Source organism: Lepisma saccharinum, chromosome 16 (genome assembly GCF_977018435.1).
Source record: "Lepisma saccharinum chromosome 16, izLepSacc3.1, whole genome shotgun sequence".
Taxonomy (NCBI): Eukaryota; Metazoa; Arthropoda; class Insecta; order Zygentoma; family Lepismatidae; genus Lepisma; species Lepisma saccharinum.
The window spans coordinates 63,941,215-63,959,326 of record NC_139244.1 but is presented as its reverse complement, the minus strand read 5'-3'; the positions used below and the strand labels follow the sequence as shown (position 1 = coordinate 63,959,326).

General features: G+C 39.4%; 1 protein-coding gene across 1 annotated transcript in view; it reads left to right on the top strand.

The window, feature by feature from the left end:
- LOC146000610 (uncharacterized) overlaps positions 1 to 12,954 on the top strand; it is a 148,936-nt gene extending 135,982 nt beyond the window's left edge. Inside the window, exons 2-3 of the mRNA XM_083138365.1 lie at positions 2,831 to 3,001; positions 12,500 to 12,954. Of these exons, the coding sequence (XP_082994491.1) occupies positions 2,831 to 3,001; positions 12,500 to 12,891 (563 nt within the window). The 3' untranslated portion in view covers positions 12,892 to 12,954. The remainder of the gene's footprint in view (positions 1 to 2,830; positions 3,002 to 12,499) is intronic.
- The last annotated feature ends 5,158 nt before the right edge of the window (positions 12,955 to 18,112 follow it).

Sequence of the window (18,112 nt, the reverse complement as noted above, 5' to 3'; positions counted from 1 at the left end):
GAACACCAGAACACTATGGGAACGTTGTGAAGCAGTTTCTGTCCAAAGTTAGTTATCAGATGACAAGGGTCGCATGTTCTGTTTATGAACTTCCTTATGAACATAAACATTAGCCTTGTCACTGTGAAGGACTTTTAATTCAATGGAAGCGTCGCACTGTAAATTGTTCGCGACAACCATCCATAATGCGCAGCTCTTCGTGGATGTATCCAATTAAAATCGTGTGTAATAGCATGCGAACTTCTCTCCCTAGACATCACTTTGATCTTGATACATTACCGATGCGCTAAACAAATTTTAAGGCCTTTCTTTAACACCTCGAAAAGGAGCAAATTGGTACAAGAATTCAGTCATAACTTTTACTGGTTAAAGATACGTCGAAAAAACCTTCACCATTGCATTTCTCGTGAAATTCTAGCCTGATTTGATATATCATATCACCCCCTTCCCATTTAAAATTCTGAAGTTGAATTCAAGATGGCGGACATCAAGATGGCCACCGACCATGTGGGTGGCGTCAATGTGGTTCCCCCTTGGCTGGCAACGATTGATCATCACCATTTCCATGTTGCACTCTGCAGTGGTCTTGTACCGAGGGTGTTAAGTGACTTTTTGAGATAGAGAGGCAACATATTTTGTTAGAAGAATCTTTGTTTAATCACCTTTTTATGCGATATTTGCTTATAACTGTCTGTGAGCAGTGGCGGTGATTGGGTTCCAAAACCGGGGGGTCTAGGTGACAAAACTGGGGGGGGGGGGGCAAACACAGTATATTTCCCTTTGTAGAAAAAAATTAGCATAGTGTGGGGGCAAAAGTGGCAAAAAGTAGGGAGGCAACTGCCCCCATCGCCCCCTAATCGCCGCCACTGTCTGGGAGTAATGACATCTTTTATATTACTAAGTTTCCTCTTCCTGATTTTCAACGATTATCCTTCCTATCATCTACACTGGCTGACGAAAAAAGTGAAGCACCCAGATGGAGTGGTCGAAGATTACCCCATTTCGGTATACCTGCATACAATTGATGTGTGAGTAAATGATTAGATGTACAAGGATCTGTAATGTGTAGAACGCCCACCAGAGGGCATTTGTGACGTCACCTCCTGTTGCTGATAAGGTGGGACCAGTCACCTGCTGTGAGTCAGACAGTGCAGCACGAAGTTCAGAGAGGAAAACGAAGCACCGGCGATGCCTCGCAGACGCGTTAGACAGCCGATCCAGCAATTGACAGCATTTGACAGAGGCCGCATTGTGGGACTGCATGAGGCGGGTTGGTCGTATCGGGCAATTGCCAGGCATGTGGGCCATTCAGATGACACAGTGGCCCGATGTTGGAATCAATGGGTACATGAGGGCACCCATGCACGTCGTGCAGGTTCAGGTCGACCAAGAAACACCACCCCGAGGGAGGACCGTCGTATGGCGCTCCAAGCAGTGCGGGATCCCACAACTTCGGCACCTGTCATCCGATAACATGTACTGGACACTCTACAACATCCTGTGAGTTCCCGCACGGTGTCTCGACGACTCGCATCCGCCGGATTCGGGTCCTACCGCCCCATGCGCCGGTTGCCGTTGACACCACAACACCGACACCTGCGGTTGGTGTGGTGCCGTGCTCGGGAGGCATGGACAGAGGACGAATGGCGTCGCATCATGTTCAGTGATGAGTCCCGCTTCTCCATGACCTCCGATGACCATCGTGTGCGGGTGTGGCGGCGTCGAGGGCAGAGGGCACATCCTGCCTACATTGTGGAGAGACACACAGGTGTGACCCCTGACATCATGGTGTGGGGAGCCATTGGATATGCGTTCAGGTCACCTCTAATAGTGCTTCGGCAGACTTTGACGGCACAGCGATACGTCACAGACATTCTGCGTCCACACGTCCTACCCCTTATGGCACAGCACCCTGGGACAGTGTTCCAACAAGATAATGCACGCCCACACACAGCCCATGTGTCTATGGACTGCCTAGAGCATGTTGAGGTCCTCCCGTGGCCAGCACGATCCCCGGACCTCTCCATCATTGAATATGTGTGGGATGACATTGGACGGGGACTCCGTCCTAGTGCCAACCTGCGGGATCTGGAGGGACAGCTGCAACACCTGTGGACGAACGTGCCTCAGGAGAGGATCCAAAGGCTGTTTGACACTATTCCGAACCGCATAAGGGCATGCATTGCGGCCAGAGGGGGTGCGACACCCTACTGACCTGGCGCCACCATTCCACCTGTAACTGCCAACGGGCTTGACACTTGCATCCTATATTGTAATCAGTTCAATAAAGGTACATGGACTTTCAGCATATGTAGTTTCATTCACGTCCAACCACTCCTTCTGGGTGCTTAACTTTTTTTGTCAGGCAGTGTATATACGGTAGTAAAACAATTATTAAATATTTAGCTTGCTATGTATCACTCATAAGCCTTGGTAAGAAAAAGAAGATACATGCTGTTTTTATGCTTCAGACCCGGTAATAATAATTTACTATTCTCTTTAAGATTGTGGGAATTTACCTTAAAACATGCCGTAGTAGGGCCACTTCCTTTGGAATTGATTTATTATTTGCAGAAAATAGGGTTAATATCTTTATTTCGCCCTATTTTCTTACCAAAAATAATTTCCTGAAATGCTTTTTCAGCAGCTGAACTCCTACAAAATTTACTGGCGACGCCCATAGCTGGAACCGCAATAATTCCCCTCTTGGCTCGCATTCATTTAAACGGTTGCTAGGGTGAGATATGAATTGCTGCTGCCCCGTCCTGGTGTGTTTATTTTCTGCTGTGGCTCCCTCCCGGAGATTAAAATAGAGTTGAAATGTTTTCAGGTGCGGCAGAGAAATGCTACGTGTGCGTCCCTAGCGATGGGTCGGTGGTGGAGGAGATGGAGCAGATGTTCCCGGCGCCCCTCAAGCCCTGCGACGCCTTCGACGGCAGCGCCCCCTTCCAGAGGAGCTGCCCAGCGCCCGAGGACAAGGGTTGCCTCACGCAGATCAACGGTAAGGCACTGGTGGCTCGCGGGTCTGGTGCGAGGCACATCCAGCTGCTGACAGTCGCTAAAACTAATTGTTAATTGCTCTAAACCTGGCTCTCCTAACCTAACAACATGTGCATTATCAGAACTAAGCGGAATTGTAGGTTAGGAGCGTCAGGTTTAGAGCAATTAACAATTAGTTTTAGCGACTGTTAGCAGCTGGATGTGCCTCGCACCAGACCCGTCTGCTCGCTTCATGATTAAGTTATGGCATTCGACAGCACAACCATAAGATTGCGCAGACTAATTTATTTGAGAGTTCCTTAAGGGGAGTTTCAATTTCCTATCTCGACAATGTTAGCCTAATTGTTGTAACTTCATGTTCCTTTTTCACAGAAACTACTACAAGATATATGAACATCAAATTGTAACTTTATAGTCTACTTAGGTATTCGTTATCACTTGTTGTCTACCCGAACACCTGTGCAAGGGTTGGACGATCTATGAGAAACAATTATCAATGCATGTGCGTCTGTGACACGTCAAACGTTTCTCAACGTATGGATTGAGGTTGAGTACCGACTTAATGCTTTTCGAGTCACCAAAGGAGCTCACATTGAGATCTAGTGAGATGAGTGCTGCAATTTTCTTTTCCTTATCATAAAATTCTATGATTCCCACTTCCAAATAAATGTAACCGGACATTTCTATCACCAACGGTTGCCGAGTTATTCAAATTCCTTACTGGTATATTTTCAACAGGACACACTATATTACTTCAAGAATGAAAGTAAACAATTGAAAATCGATATCGGTACAGAACAACCAGCTCTAACAAATGTAATACAACTAACTAACTCTCTAGCCTTCTTGCCGGACCCCATGTCGGAGTGGTTAGCACATCGCGCTACGACGCCACGGGTCCCGGGTTCGAATTCTGACCTAGGCATGGATGTTTGTAAGTGTCCATTCATAAATTTCATCTTATCATCACTCATCCCCATCTTCGCAAATTAGCCAAAAGTGACACAAGAAGCGAAGTAAAATAAAGCAAATCAATCAATCAATCTCTAGCCTTCTTAAACCCGAAGGTTTATGGCTGCAGCAACACAAGCGTTTCATCTGTCCCTATCCTGGGTAAGATCAATCCAATCTTTTCCGTACTTAACGACATCCTTTAGGTCGATCTCAACGTTGTCCCTCCATCTTCGTCTTGGCCTTCCTACAGGCCTCTTACCCTCAGGTTTCCGAACAAGAATCCTGTAAACTCTTCTTTCCTCTCCCATTCGAGCCACATGGCCTGCCCACCTAAGTCTTCTTGATTTATTTATTCTAATAATATCTGGACATGAATACAAATTATGCATTTCTAAATTATGTAGCCTTCTCCACTCAACTGTCTCCTCATCCCAAATAATTTCTAAGAATTTTATTTTCAAATACTCTTAATTTATGTAATATAATACTACAAAAGGGTATCAGGTAATATCAGCTGAATCCCTCTCATTAAATAAATAATAGCAACTTTTCATAATTACTATTTGCTCTTATTGAACCATTATCAGTTTATTAATTGCACAGAGCCCCTCCATAAATTGGTTTGCATTTCTTTTCCATGTGGATGTGACTTCGATTGCTACTGTAATGTTCTTGTTATGTATAAATGTAAATAAACAAATAATTATTTTGAGTTGAAGAAGATTGCATTAGCAATCGAGGCTGTGCTCGGGAGAGGGATAAGTGCAGGCCGATTTGTAGAAGGCAATTTAGGAAGTGGCCAGGCATCCAAGGCTTCCCCTGTGCGAACACAACTTTCCATCAATAAACCCATTTTCTTTGTTGCAAACACTTTAGAAATTAACCATTCAGCACGCGTTTCAAAAAAGTGTTTTCAGAGTACGACTAACTATGTAAAGTTACTTTAGATATTAAAAAAATGTGAACTTGAATTTTTCATAAAAAGCATAAGATTTTCGATACTTGTGATGGTACTTGAATAATTCGTCACAACCTGATTTTTGGAGGTGTAAACTACTGAAGCTAAATGTAAAAATTTACCCAAAATCTATTGTACTTTTGTAGATTACATAGGCTACAAAATACTTTAAGGTTTTCTGACGTAATTATCGCATTTTTAAGCCTGGTTTCTCTCTACACATTTGAGTTCAAATTTGGAAGATCTATATAAGGAGGAAAATGCATTTTAGAAATCTCGAAAATGATCAGAAAGCAATAAAAACTACAAAAAACACTGAAAATTACCCATAAGTAAAAGTGGAAGATCAAAATTCCCTTTTGGTGCTTCTAACTGAAGGAGAAGGAGGACGGACTAATACAAGGTAAGGAAATGATAACTTTTTAACTTGCCATAATTCGAGCGCACTAGAGGCAACGACAGCGCTGTCCTCTGCCCCCACCCCACCCCCCACCCGTCATCTTCCTACCTACATGTAATCAGCGTTGGCAACAGGGATCGCGACTGAAACTCAACCGGAATTTTAAAAAACGATTCCGACGTCGTGTCAGTCGTCCCGCACCTGAACTAAAATAGGAGAGGCAATTTTTTCTCTTGAGGAAGTGAATACGAGAGTTTCGGTTGAATTTTATGCAGAATTATATACAATTAAAATTTCTGATAAAATGATGATACCTTCAATATATTTATTTATGCATTAAACGAGGAAAATATATTGAATTCTCCTTACAATAGCATAATATAAAGGTTATTATTTATATTTTTTTTCATATATTGGAATAGTAGTAAAATCACACAATTATTATAGTTTTTCCTGTAGTTCTATAGTAGTGAAAATACGTATAAACACATTGTTTCTTGACAGCCATTGGTGTTTGTGGGCATTAGTCGTCTTCGAATCGCAAAGAGAAATGGCATTTGGTTTTGTCTGTTTTGGGAGATGCGAGGATAGGAAAACCAGCGTATTTCCAACTTCGGAGAATCGTATCAAAAAACTGCAAGAACAGTCACGTGCTATTTCTCCAAACTCCAGTATCACACAATAATTAAGTAGCGGATTATTTGGGCGAACATATCACTAAATTTGGCAAAATTCGGCAGTTTTATATTTACTTTTTCAATTTCGAATGTTGAACATTTTCATCGATTTGATACAACAGTTTTCTGTACTTTAAAATTTCCGCTGAATTTTCTACTTTTATCTGTTACATGTTAATTTCCTGAAACTTCTTCCCAAAAATTACATTAAAAACAAATATAGTTTGAATAATGTAAACAATATTTTAGAAATGGCTCAGTTGTATCGTCGTCGCCTTGTAATCAAGGGGTTCAGGGGCGATTCCTCCATGTAGGAAGTGAGGAACTTCCTACAGTTCATTTAAACTTGCTTCCAGTTCTCTACTTTTTAGGAGTTTAATAATAATGCGCGTTATAAAATTATGAGTTCAATGTACGTACAATTAACTAGGTTAGCTACTGTCAAGAGTTGACTGGTGACGCTCGGCTCCTGCCAGCCGCAGCGCAAAGAGGATGGACACGCAGGCTTGGCTGCCGCTCGCCAAGGAACATCAGCGGTCATCCTACAGACAGATGGGTGAGGAGTGGAAAAGGGACAGGGGCAGGGCTCGAAAAATCCCGGCCGCCAGGTCGCCATGGCGACTAAAAATTTCAGCCTGGCGACTGTGATCTTTTGCTGTAATATGTATGAAGTTTTGATGATTCTAAGTTCAAATTGCAGTACAACGTAAGTTAGCAAATGTTTTTGTTTCTTTTATCAACGTTGTGAACATTCCATAGAGTTAGTAACAATTTGTTACCCTTTGTCCCCCAACACCCCATTTCCTGCTTTCTCAAATAATTTAGCGAAGTTTTGAATACCGTGATGCTCAGCATCTTATACAGAGTGTTTCAAAAATCGCACAACCCAAACTTCGGAAATGTACATTATGAAAAGAGATATTTACACCGGGTTTTCTGCATTATAAAGCCTCATCCATCGAGATATTTTTCAATGCTTAAAATTATCAGTTCACTCCGTACAGAAAATTATATAAATTAATAACTGACGGAAAGCAGCATTCAATTTTTTTTCCAGAAATGAACTTCTGAGTAAGAAAAATATATAAGAAATTATCGAAGGGTCATAATTAGACATTTGATGACTGATGCCATATCAGTCTGTCATTTGCGACCAATATTGGTCATGTGCAACATTTGATGAATTTTTGACTGGCGATTTTATGGGTTGAGTGAAAAGTGCCATTTTTAGACATATCTCCGTATATGGCAACACTAGCAGGTCGAAATATTGCCAACAGTCACATGCAGCATGTGTCTATACATTTACGTGAAAAATCGTAAATCAAGATTTTGTGCTGAAATTGGACTCTTGAGAGAATCCTAGGCTGCCCCTGGTTGCATTGAATTCTCTTCACTCACTTTCGTCGCTACTGTGCCTGTGTTATTAATTGATTCATCATGGCATATGCATTGGAGCAGAGCGTGTGCATTGCTGAAGAGTATTTTACTACTCATTCTTACACTCATGTGCAAGAGGTTTTCCAATAAAAATGCTCTGCTTCTGCTGTACCTCACAAAGCAACTGTTATACAACCAGTCAAACACCAACAAATGACCCCCTCAAATTTTTCAAGAGTTGGTATTTATTGTTGAAAAGCAGTTCTCAGATGTTTTCAGCAAATTAACAGTGTTTTTTTTTTAAATAATGTAATTGATTTTATGTAGATAAATGCTAACATAAATTTATTAACCCAGTGATAGCCTGCAGGATTAGTTTAGTGCAGAAAACCCGGTGAAAATATCTCTTAACGATTTCTGATATAGATTTTCAAAGTTCGGATTGAACGACTTTTGAAACATACTGTAGTATGCACAATTGCTAGTAGGTGTTTTCCTGGAACCTGATTTTCAGAGCTGGCGCCTAGCTTTGAGGTAAATTTTTCGAGCACTTGGCAGGGGGGAAAGTTGCTGTTTTTAAAAGATCCAGCGAGGAAGCATCGAGGGGTGCCTACATCAGTGGTGCCAACCTCATCAAAATGGAACTAAACATAGCACAGTTTGATCTTCGTTGGCCCCTAGCATCCTGCTTTTGGCATAATGGTTAAATCTAGTATAAACTGCAAACGCGAGTCCCTGGGAGAGGGAAATCGAATTCAAAGGAATACGTTTTCAGGAAATTGAAATAAAATTACGTCCAAATCTTATTTATACTTCACCAGCGGACTTGTTTCAAACAAAAGGGAGTATGCATACACAACGACACGCTTTTTTATTACAACCATGCGACGATCCATCATCCTCTATCTTTTCTCTATCCTGTCGATTTTGTTCCTGAGGAGATTTTACGGCAGTAAATCTATAGAAGGTTGGAGGTAAACAAACCATTTTCTCAAACCGTTTCAAGTTCTATGCTGAGCCCATCTCGTTTGTTGAGCCATTCTACACAATTTTGTTTAGTGAATGATAAGTAACGCAAGTTCAAAATTCGAAAAATATATGCATAATTGAACTTCAAACTGTGGTTATCCGAAAAAAGTAATTAACAATAAATCCTAGCACAATTTAGAAGCATTTAGCATAATGTCAAAGTTTAAGCAGCACTTTATTATCCTCAATCCACACGACAGGGAGAGGGGACAAAATCGAAATTCTTGCAAAATCTGAAATATCGTCATGAATTTTAGTTGGTTTTTATAGGTTCAAATTAAAAAAAAAATCATCAAGAGCCCTTGCCCTACCTTGTGCGTGGGTCTGCAGGTAACATTCTAAATGCAATGGATAGTACGAGCAATTTGTGCGACTGTAATTGAACGCATTTTTCAAACCTTCCTCAGTTTACCATAACTTCTTCTTACACATCAAAAAAGCCACGAGTCGGCACTGCCCATGTTCGATACCCAGTGGAGTCACATAGTGATTCGGATCCCATTTTAAACTGTAGGTCCAGTCCCGATTAGCCTTACTGTGCATAAAGTGGACTTAAAACAACAAGTCAATCAATCAATATTTTAGAAATGTACACTCGGCTATACACAAAGTGACATTAACTTACAGTTTGACTTTTTAAAATTAAAATGTATCCATCCTTTGACACTCATTTTAAATAGCTTTCAAATCCATTTTTTTTTTCGAGAGCAAGATCAGTATAACAGATTTATGGTGGTTTCAATTCTTTTGGATAGGAAGATAATGTAGACAATGAAATTTGATGTTTTTGGCTATAAAAATATCCTTTGAACTGCAGCATCTTATATATGTCATATTATTTTAGGGAGGGGGTGGGGTTGCAAGGAGTGCAGTACGTCCAAAAATTGTGGGAGGTTAGTTACAATGTACCTCTGAACCTTCCGTTTCTGCACTACTGGTCTCGAGGGACCACTTCATACTTCTTTTCTAGTATATTCAATAATCTAAATTAGATCTTTGTCAGGAGAACATCTTGGCACGTGATAACAATATCACATCGCAAGCATACAGAAACCATTGTAGAGTGAAGAGCTATTGACGTTTAAGAATAAATACTTCCTGGTTTGTGTAACTCTCCAAAATTCTGTGCATTATTTCCAAAACGTCAACATCTCCGTACGTTCAAAACCTTCTCTTTTGCAGGTACGTGACTGACTGCAAGTCTCCTGCACCACTCAAGCTTCCCAAATTTACTTTTTCAGAGGATATCTTTTCCCACTCATTTCCTTTCCTATCAGGTGATCCTTCATGAAGTATTATTCTTTCCTCTCTATGCAATACACGTGACTGGAGGCTGTGTTCGATCTTTTGCCAGTCACGGTTCCGTTTCTTCAGAATTATTTTGTCCCATGCTTTATCCGTAAGTTTGGAGTCGATTGCAGGATCATTCCCTTCCATTGACACGTCTCCTCGGGCATCTTGTTTGCCGTGAAATCAATCCTTGGATGCAAAGTCACGTGCTGCGCTGTTCTTGGTAAACAAAGCCTGTTTTGTTTTTTAAATGGATCCACAATTAACGCACGGTCCGTCGGATTACGCTGTCACGTAATCTCATTGTTTGTTCTCTCAAGATGTTCCATCCAGGTCTTGGCTACACACTTTCCCTTAAATACATCATGGGAGTATTACGCAAGTGACAGTTCAGAGAACGACTTCCCAGCAATCAACAATGTCTGAAATTTCATGTGAATTCATGTATTTCATTCGTAACTGGACTGGTTTTATATCATACATCCATTCATTCATACAAAATTTAGGCTCCTACGCTATCCTTTGTTTGGGGCCCTGCCGATTATCAGTTGTGTTATCATGGTACTTCACTTCCATTATTTGCGTGCTGTGTATTAAAATATAGACACATATGATTAAAATTATTCATTAAACTTCGATTTGGTTTACAAGCACCACTTGCACTAGCACTAGGCATTTCGTCACACAACAATAATATCGCACAAGCAAGAAAGGAAAAGAAACGGACACTACATTACGGTAACCACAATAGCCGCGTCCGCGAACTGAGAAACAAGGATGTTGATTTTAACAGTCAACATCCCTCCAGTTGACCAATTGTTGGCATCCAAAATATTCACATTCCCTTCTTTATATTCGAGCATTGTTACGTAACCTCGTGCGGTCTCCTTTGCAGTCTACCATACTTGACTTCCTCCGGTTAAAATGCAGTACTTAAAATAGGGTTATGATGTAAGAAGTTATTTAAACGCTAGATAGAACACCTTGCTTCTACCTTTTTCATGAAAGAAGCAAGTAAAAGGTCTTCCACATGTTGTTTTGCTGTTGTCACAATATTAAGGAATTTTAATAGTCGATGATCTTTGTCAATTCTGCAGCTTCAGCGTCTCATTTTTGTGCGGTCCGGCAAATCCCCCCTTCCTGTATTCATTCATATTTAATTCACTGAAACTCTTTTTACTGGGAATGTTAATTGGGAATCCACCTAATATCGGTGCATTATCAAGTACTCAGGAATTTAATTAAAGTTTCGTTTGTGCTTCTTTTACTTGTACTGATAATATCGAATTGACCATATTTCAATAAATGAATAAATTTATTTTAGTATGAAAGTGACCATGGGCATAAATCGTGTAATTTTATGAGTTATATCGATATAACAAGTGTATTCAAATGCATTGAAAATTAAGTTTGTGCGGATTAGATATAATGAGATATACTAAGAACGAAATCTGACGTTCCAATTCACATATTTTTACTATGCATTAATTACATAAAAATTTTGTCTATTGGTAGCATCGTCGAACTAATTTCGTTGACAAAACAGTCATGCAATGAAAAAATCTGTTTTTATTTTCCCATGCCATTTTTATATATTTTTGGGAACTTATCCAAAATGAACCAAATTTTCCTCCATCACGTTTGTGCAATTAAGTTTATTTAAGTAGCCTTATCTGGCATTTTTACTGTAATTAAACACATTAACAATACAATACAAAAGTAATAGAATGAGAGTTAACAATTACTCGCAGTGTAACATGTCTGCACGTGATGAGTACAGTATATATATTTTTCTCAATAACACACAACACCAGTCCCTACTCCGCTTGGAATTCTTGATTCTCTTTTGCCTGATAATGAGGAAAGGATGGACATGTTATTTGGCAATAGAGAATCAAGAATGCTGTTTAAGGGAAACTCCTAAGTATTCTAATCACAAAGAAATTTTAATTAATTTGCAAGTTCAATTTCAAGAGCTAGGCTTTAATATGAACATCGTACAGCACTCTTTTAATTCTCATTTATATTATTATCTCTGGAAATCCAGAAGCTGTGAGAGAAGAAGAAGAAGAAAGGTAATAAAACTGTAGAAAGGGGTATCAAGGGATAGTGACGTCACCAGAAAAAATGAATGGGGGAGGCAAAGGGGGCCGGGGATAGTTATTGTTAGATGTTCCACACCAGACATTGGGAGTGAACGTTGATATTTTCCTTTCTTTTATGTTGTAACCTATCATGATAGGCAAATGTGTTCGGGGAAAAATATTAATTCACTATTACATGAGGAATTCAATAATGATATTTATGTAAGTTGTACAGATTTTCATATCACACTTGAATGTGACGTGCTGGAAACTTTTGAAATATATTTTTAAATTGCACTCAGGAGTGGCAATAAGAATTATATCTCAGATTTGAAACGCAGTACCCACACATTTTCATAGATGATCATTTATGAGCATATACTACAAATATTTTTTAGTAGTTTCCAGCTTGGAGAGTACCGGAACCTTTTCTCCTAATAAAAAAACACTGTGTGTGTGAGGGGATGTTAATATGCAGAAAAAAGTACATATATTTCCAGCGTTGCGATGTGTATCAAATGTTTACAGCATAGCCTGTGTGTGCCTCCCAAAAAAATAATCTAGATACGTCTGTGACAGAGCACATGTATTTTCCTGCTAAAATTATACCTAATAACTTTTGTATACATTTTTGGAACAGCTGCGTAAGTATAAGTAGTAACGTGGACCTTCATATTCGACAAAAGATGTGGTTATTAGAGCTAACAGTCTCTTTTTTTCCCTGCAGGCACAGAAGTTGCTCGGAAGTGTGCGAACATCGCGGTGAACGAGTGCTTCCTGGTGAACGGCATCAACTACTGCTACTGCAGCGGCGCCCTCTGCAACGGGGCGGCGTCGTCGCTGAGGACGGCGACGACACAGAGGCCCTCGTCGCCGATGGAGGTGGAGGCGTCGTACAGGCCGTCGAGCACCAGGGAGACCCTTCCGGCGGACGACGACGACGGCGACGTTGAGGGCAGCGGTTCCTTCCACCAGTCGACGATGCAGAAGCCGGTGCTGCGGGTGACCCCCGTCACCTCCACGTCCCCCGCCCCCCACTCGGGCTGCGACGCGTGCCTCAGGACAGAATGGCTCTTCCTTCTAGTGACGCATTGTGTCCTCTACTTTGCAATCTGGTGACTGAAAGTGACGATCTAGCATTGGCGTAACTTTGGGGATGAGAGGGGGCTGAAGGAAACTCTGGGGGGGAATGAAACTTGAAGCTTAACTTTGGACGGGCAGAATCAAATTTGGGACTTCACTTTGGAGAGCAGATTGAAACTTGAGGGCCTATCTTGGGAGGGGCAGAATCAAATTTGGAACTTGGTGGGGGGGGGGGGAATGAAACTGGAAGTCTAACTTTGGACGGGCAGAATCAACCTTCGGACTTAAATTTAGGGAACATAATCGATAAGTTTTCTATTCCATTAGTTTGACAAATAACTGTTACATTTGCTAAATCATAAAAAAATATTCTTCATTACTTTGCTCCTCAGATCCCAAGAGGTTAATACGCAATATTTAAATTTAATAACATGAAAATTTTGTTGTGTCAAGTGCACCCCCTTGTCCAAGCTAAGTTACGCCTATGCGATCTAGGAAGCGAAAGGCTCGATGATACTCGTGTACGTCCATAACTTGGGAATCCCAGATTAAGATCTGACGTGAGCCACGACAATAAGAATTTTGAAAAACCAACGTTGAGTTCAAATATTATATATGTATATTTGTGAGAGAAGTTTCAAATTTTAATAAGTTTTGTAAATAGTGTACATACATATTCAAAGTTTTAAACTTGTACTGTTGTTGGTTGAAGTTAAATTTGTTCCTAAATTATTCTTGTGTCTAGTCAACTTCATCATATCACTTCTTGAGGCCGTGTTGGACTTTTGGTCCCCGGAGGCACAGTTGTTTTTGAAATATCGTTTGCTTTCTAGAAACCGTTATGATAATCAGTATTCTGCAAAATTGCATCCCTTTTTAAATCCTTCTAGACCTTACGAGTAAATTTTCGTGGGGTTTGCTTTCTCTGTCCTCTTCCAGATGTCTGTGATAAAATATAGGCTTTACTACCATGGACCCTTTACCATACCTTTCAGTTGGGGTGCTATCGAAATTATTGAATTTTATTTCAATATGGCCGGCGAGCGGTCTGAGAGACGTACCATAGTGGTTATGTTTGTTGGCTCATAACTAAGGCTAGGAAGTTTACGACAATGCTAAACCTGATGATATCAGTCTATTTCCCATAAGTTAGATTCAAAAAACATTATTTTTATTTTGCATTTTTCTTCACTTCTTAGTCTTTTTTCCCCTCCCTTGTATCGTGGATTCATTTTCGTGAGGTGCATTTGCTAGCATAACTAATATATTTAAATTTCCTGGCACGGTCCGTTTAGCAAGTTCTTCATCTTCATTAATCGAAAATCGGTCAACGTAAATTTTTGGCAATGCATTAAATAATTTGTGGTAAATTTATTTTTCTCCATAAAACTTAAAATACTTTGTGTGAAGTCTACATTGAGGTTCCGTTACTGGTCTCTATTATCGCTTTAATCTGTGGTTATAAAGTAAAATTAGTCACAATATTTTAAAATATATATAATCTGATGTACGACAAACACGACCGTATTTTCACATGCTGGCCGACTACTGTGTCGCAGAAGGTCAACTCTGAAAGAAGATGAATGACATAGAGGAAAACCTTGCAACGTGTAAAATTAAAGAAAAGTGAATTAGCGCTTAATTGCTTATATCCCTTTGCTTCAGGAGTTGGAAACACCAAACAACGGATTTTATCGAGGTATTCAAATACTCTCTTGTAATTTATGAAAAATCCAATTTTCATTATCAGAGCGAAAATAATTTTAGGTCATTTTTTGACATTTTTAGGTCATGAGCTTCCGAACCTTATTCATAACTCATTTTCACTTTCAGTAAAATACTACATATTACTTTAAAGTACCCCTCTCCAGGCAACATAAAAATGTAGAAATTTTAAGAATTTGGAATTTTAAAAAAAATGAGCCATTGTTTCAAGTTCTGACTGAATTTCTTCCTCTTTGCACAAATTACGTTACGTTTCTTTAACTAAACAATAATAATTGAAAACTGTTTTACAGTATTCTTTTATAACCTTGTCAAGTCACGTGAAACGCGTCACAAATTGAAAATAGCAATGCAGATAGTTCACAGTTCAAACTGAAAACAGCTGTCTGACAGACCCTTCCATAGTAGTTGTATGATTATCAACGTCTATAGTAGTTAAGGGAAACTATCATAACAATCTTGAAAACAAAGAAAGCAAACCACGAAGATTAATTGAATGCCTCAGCAATTATTCACAATTTGAAATATCATAGCGGTTTCTAAAAAGAAGGTGAATTTTAGAAAACTATGTTTCTGCTCCAAGCCAGACGTCCAGCGCTGCCTTAATCAGGTACCTTTCGATGTAAGTACATTAGAGTGTCGCTAATGTTTATATTGCTATTAAAACAGTTGTAAATAATTTAGGAACCAGTGGTTTCAAAGGTAAACATAATGTTAGACCTTGTATTGTTTAAAAAAGAAACATGACATTTAATTTGGTGTTGACTAATAGTACCAGTGGAAAAATTAAATACCAAAGACTTGTACTGTACATTTCTATACCTCTAGTGACTGGACCACTTGTGTTGAAGACCGCACAAACCATTATAAATTACTTTTGTACCGTCAAGGGTCCGATCATGTATGTACTACGTATTTTGTACGAAGTTTCATAGCATAAAGCGTACACTCTGGAAGAAACTTGTTTTAATCAACTCTTGATATTCGTGTACAAATTGACGTAAAACAATGTTGCAATTTCAGTGTTCTTAATAGGTAATGGGTAATGATGGGTTACTGGTAAAATCCAAATAAACTTTACGTAAGATGCGATTGTATGTTAGCTCTTCTGCAACGTTTAGCTAATGGCGAACATGAGAATGAGTGATGATATGATGATACTGATGAGAGGACAATCACAAGCCACATGGACAAAAGAAAAATAATACTGGTTGTGAGTCCAGATGTCAGAGCCTCGTTGTTCTGCAAAATGCAGTCCAGTGTGAAAGCATAGGTGAGATTTTTTCTGATATTTTGCGGGGTCAGATCAGAGCAAAGCACAAATACCCATTTTTTTCCCATTTGCGGGAAATGGGGTAAGTTTTCAATTGAATAGTAGGGAGATAAGAATAAATAAACGTGAGTTAAACTTTGAAAAGTTGTAAACCTTTATTGGAGTTTAACATGTTCACTCATCCTAACTGCGAACAGTGCCTAAATTATCCTAATTACGAAAACATAAAAGTGGAAAATAATTCCATGCCCTAATTGCGGACACGTGTAACTAAAGCAACTATCATTTCACCCTTGTGTGTGTCAACGTAATCTAATTTTTATTCGTGTGTTAATGTGTTGGAAGTGGACTTCTAAAAATGGAAATGATCGAGGCAGAGAAAAGGAAGTGTTGTGCTTCGTTCGAAAACACCTTACTGCCAAAATATTATTATTATTATTATATTTAGTCCATCTTGTTCTGGCCTTAAAATTCTCATTGAAAAGTATACCCAAATAATAAACCAACACTTTGGATATCATGTTCAGAAGAAAAACAACACAACACCATACAGCACTTAGTAAAATGCCATCACTTAATAAACAGACAATGCAAATGGGGCGTAGGCCAGCCAGTATGCTTTGTAGTACAGTAAAACATCGTTAATCCGGACTAATGGATAAGTTAACCGGTTTAACAAAAGTCCGGATTCACTGAAAGAACCTAAAAGAACAGTAGAAAGTGCATTAAAACTGCGTTTATAGCAACAAAATACGTTTACTATGGTGTATTTAAAGGTCATAGGCCTAAATACAAGTCTGCAGGAAACATAATTTCATCAGTGGTTGTCTGCCTTTTCTTTGGGAAGTTCTCCCATGGACGTTGGATGTACGAATTCTTAGCCGTTACGGAGCAATATGACGAATGCGATTGTTGACTTCTAGCTACATTAAAAACCTTGCATGCCTTCTGCTTATTTTCTTCCTTTTGCCTGTCCGGATTAAGCGAAGTTCCGCTTATCGGAGTCCGGATAAACGAGGTTTTACTGTACACTAACTTTGCATTAGGTTATTCCTCGTGGGTGATGTACAGGACTCTAGCTAGGGGTAGGCTAGGAGGGGCTGAACCCTGGGGCGGCATGCAAAGAGGGCGCCATCATTCAAAGCTGTCTGTTTCGTGAAGTAAGTAGTACTTACTACTTAAGTACTTAGTACTTAATCTCTGATTAAGACATCTGAAATATGTTAAACTTTTTTAAAAAAAAAATCAGAAATGCAAACTACGATTCTTTAAATATAAATTATAAGTAATAAGTTTTCTTTTTTCCTCATTTCAAAATTTGTAGGATGTAAATATCACAAATCATGGCATGAGAAGAAAATATCGAAGGAGGAAGGACACACATAAAATGTCGGTGCTTGGTAATACAGGGGATGGGACGCCAAACCACAACCCTGCCTACTGTGCCAAAGTATCTAGCTATGGGGCTGGTGATGCAAACTAATAACCTGTGATTTATTCATCAGGAGGAATAAAAATCATTGAGGAAAAATTGATAGTCACTGCTGACTATTTGAACCCAGTACACACTCGTTTCGAATTTCAGGACTTAATCTTCAAAAAAAATGTCTGCTGATAACATTACTATTAGCTATGAAGTTGTTTTGTCGTTTTCAAACAATAGGGTTTCTGGACCCCTTTGAAGAAAATTGACAAGGAGGGCTATATGTCATATTTTCTTTGATAAACGATAAACTCATTGTTTGCAAATTGCTAACATCATCTAGGGGTGCGGAATGAAATTTATGGGGTGCGATGTTGAAAATAAAGACAAAATGAAACATTCATGCATGTTTTAGCCACTAAATCAAGTACTCAGTAGCTGCGATTGGGTGCCAAAACTGGGAGGCAAGGACAAGGCTTAGCATTGCATTAAGATGCCACAGTGCGGAGGCAAAAGTTTCAAAAAAGGGTGGAGCAGAGGTGAACTGCCCTATTCGCCGCCATTGCAAATACTAATCAACTTTTAGTAAGCATCCTTGATAATATGCCAATGAAACTGAAAACACTAGCAACTTGCTTCATTTTCGCTTGATTTTAGCACAACAACGACATGTTTGGAAATTTGAAAGGAACAGCTTGCTCAAGGAATATCGATGACATACATGCACGACCGGAGGAATATTTCCGGGGAGAGTCAAGAACAGCGATCTCACTTCAATACCTAACATTCGGTGCTCAATGTGACGCCATGACATTATATAACACTGTAAGAGTTAG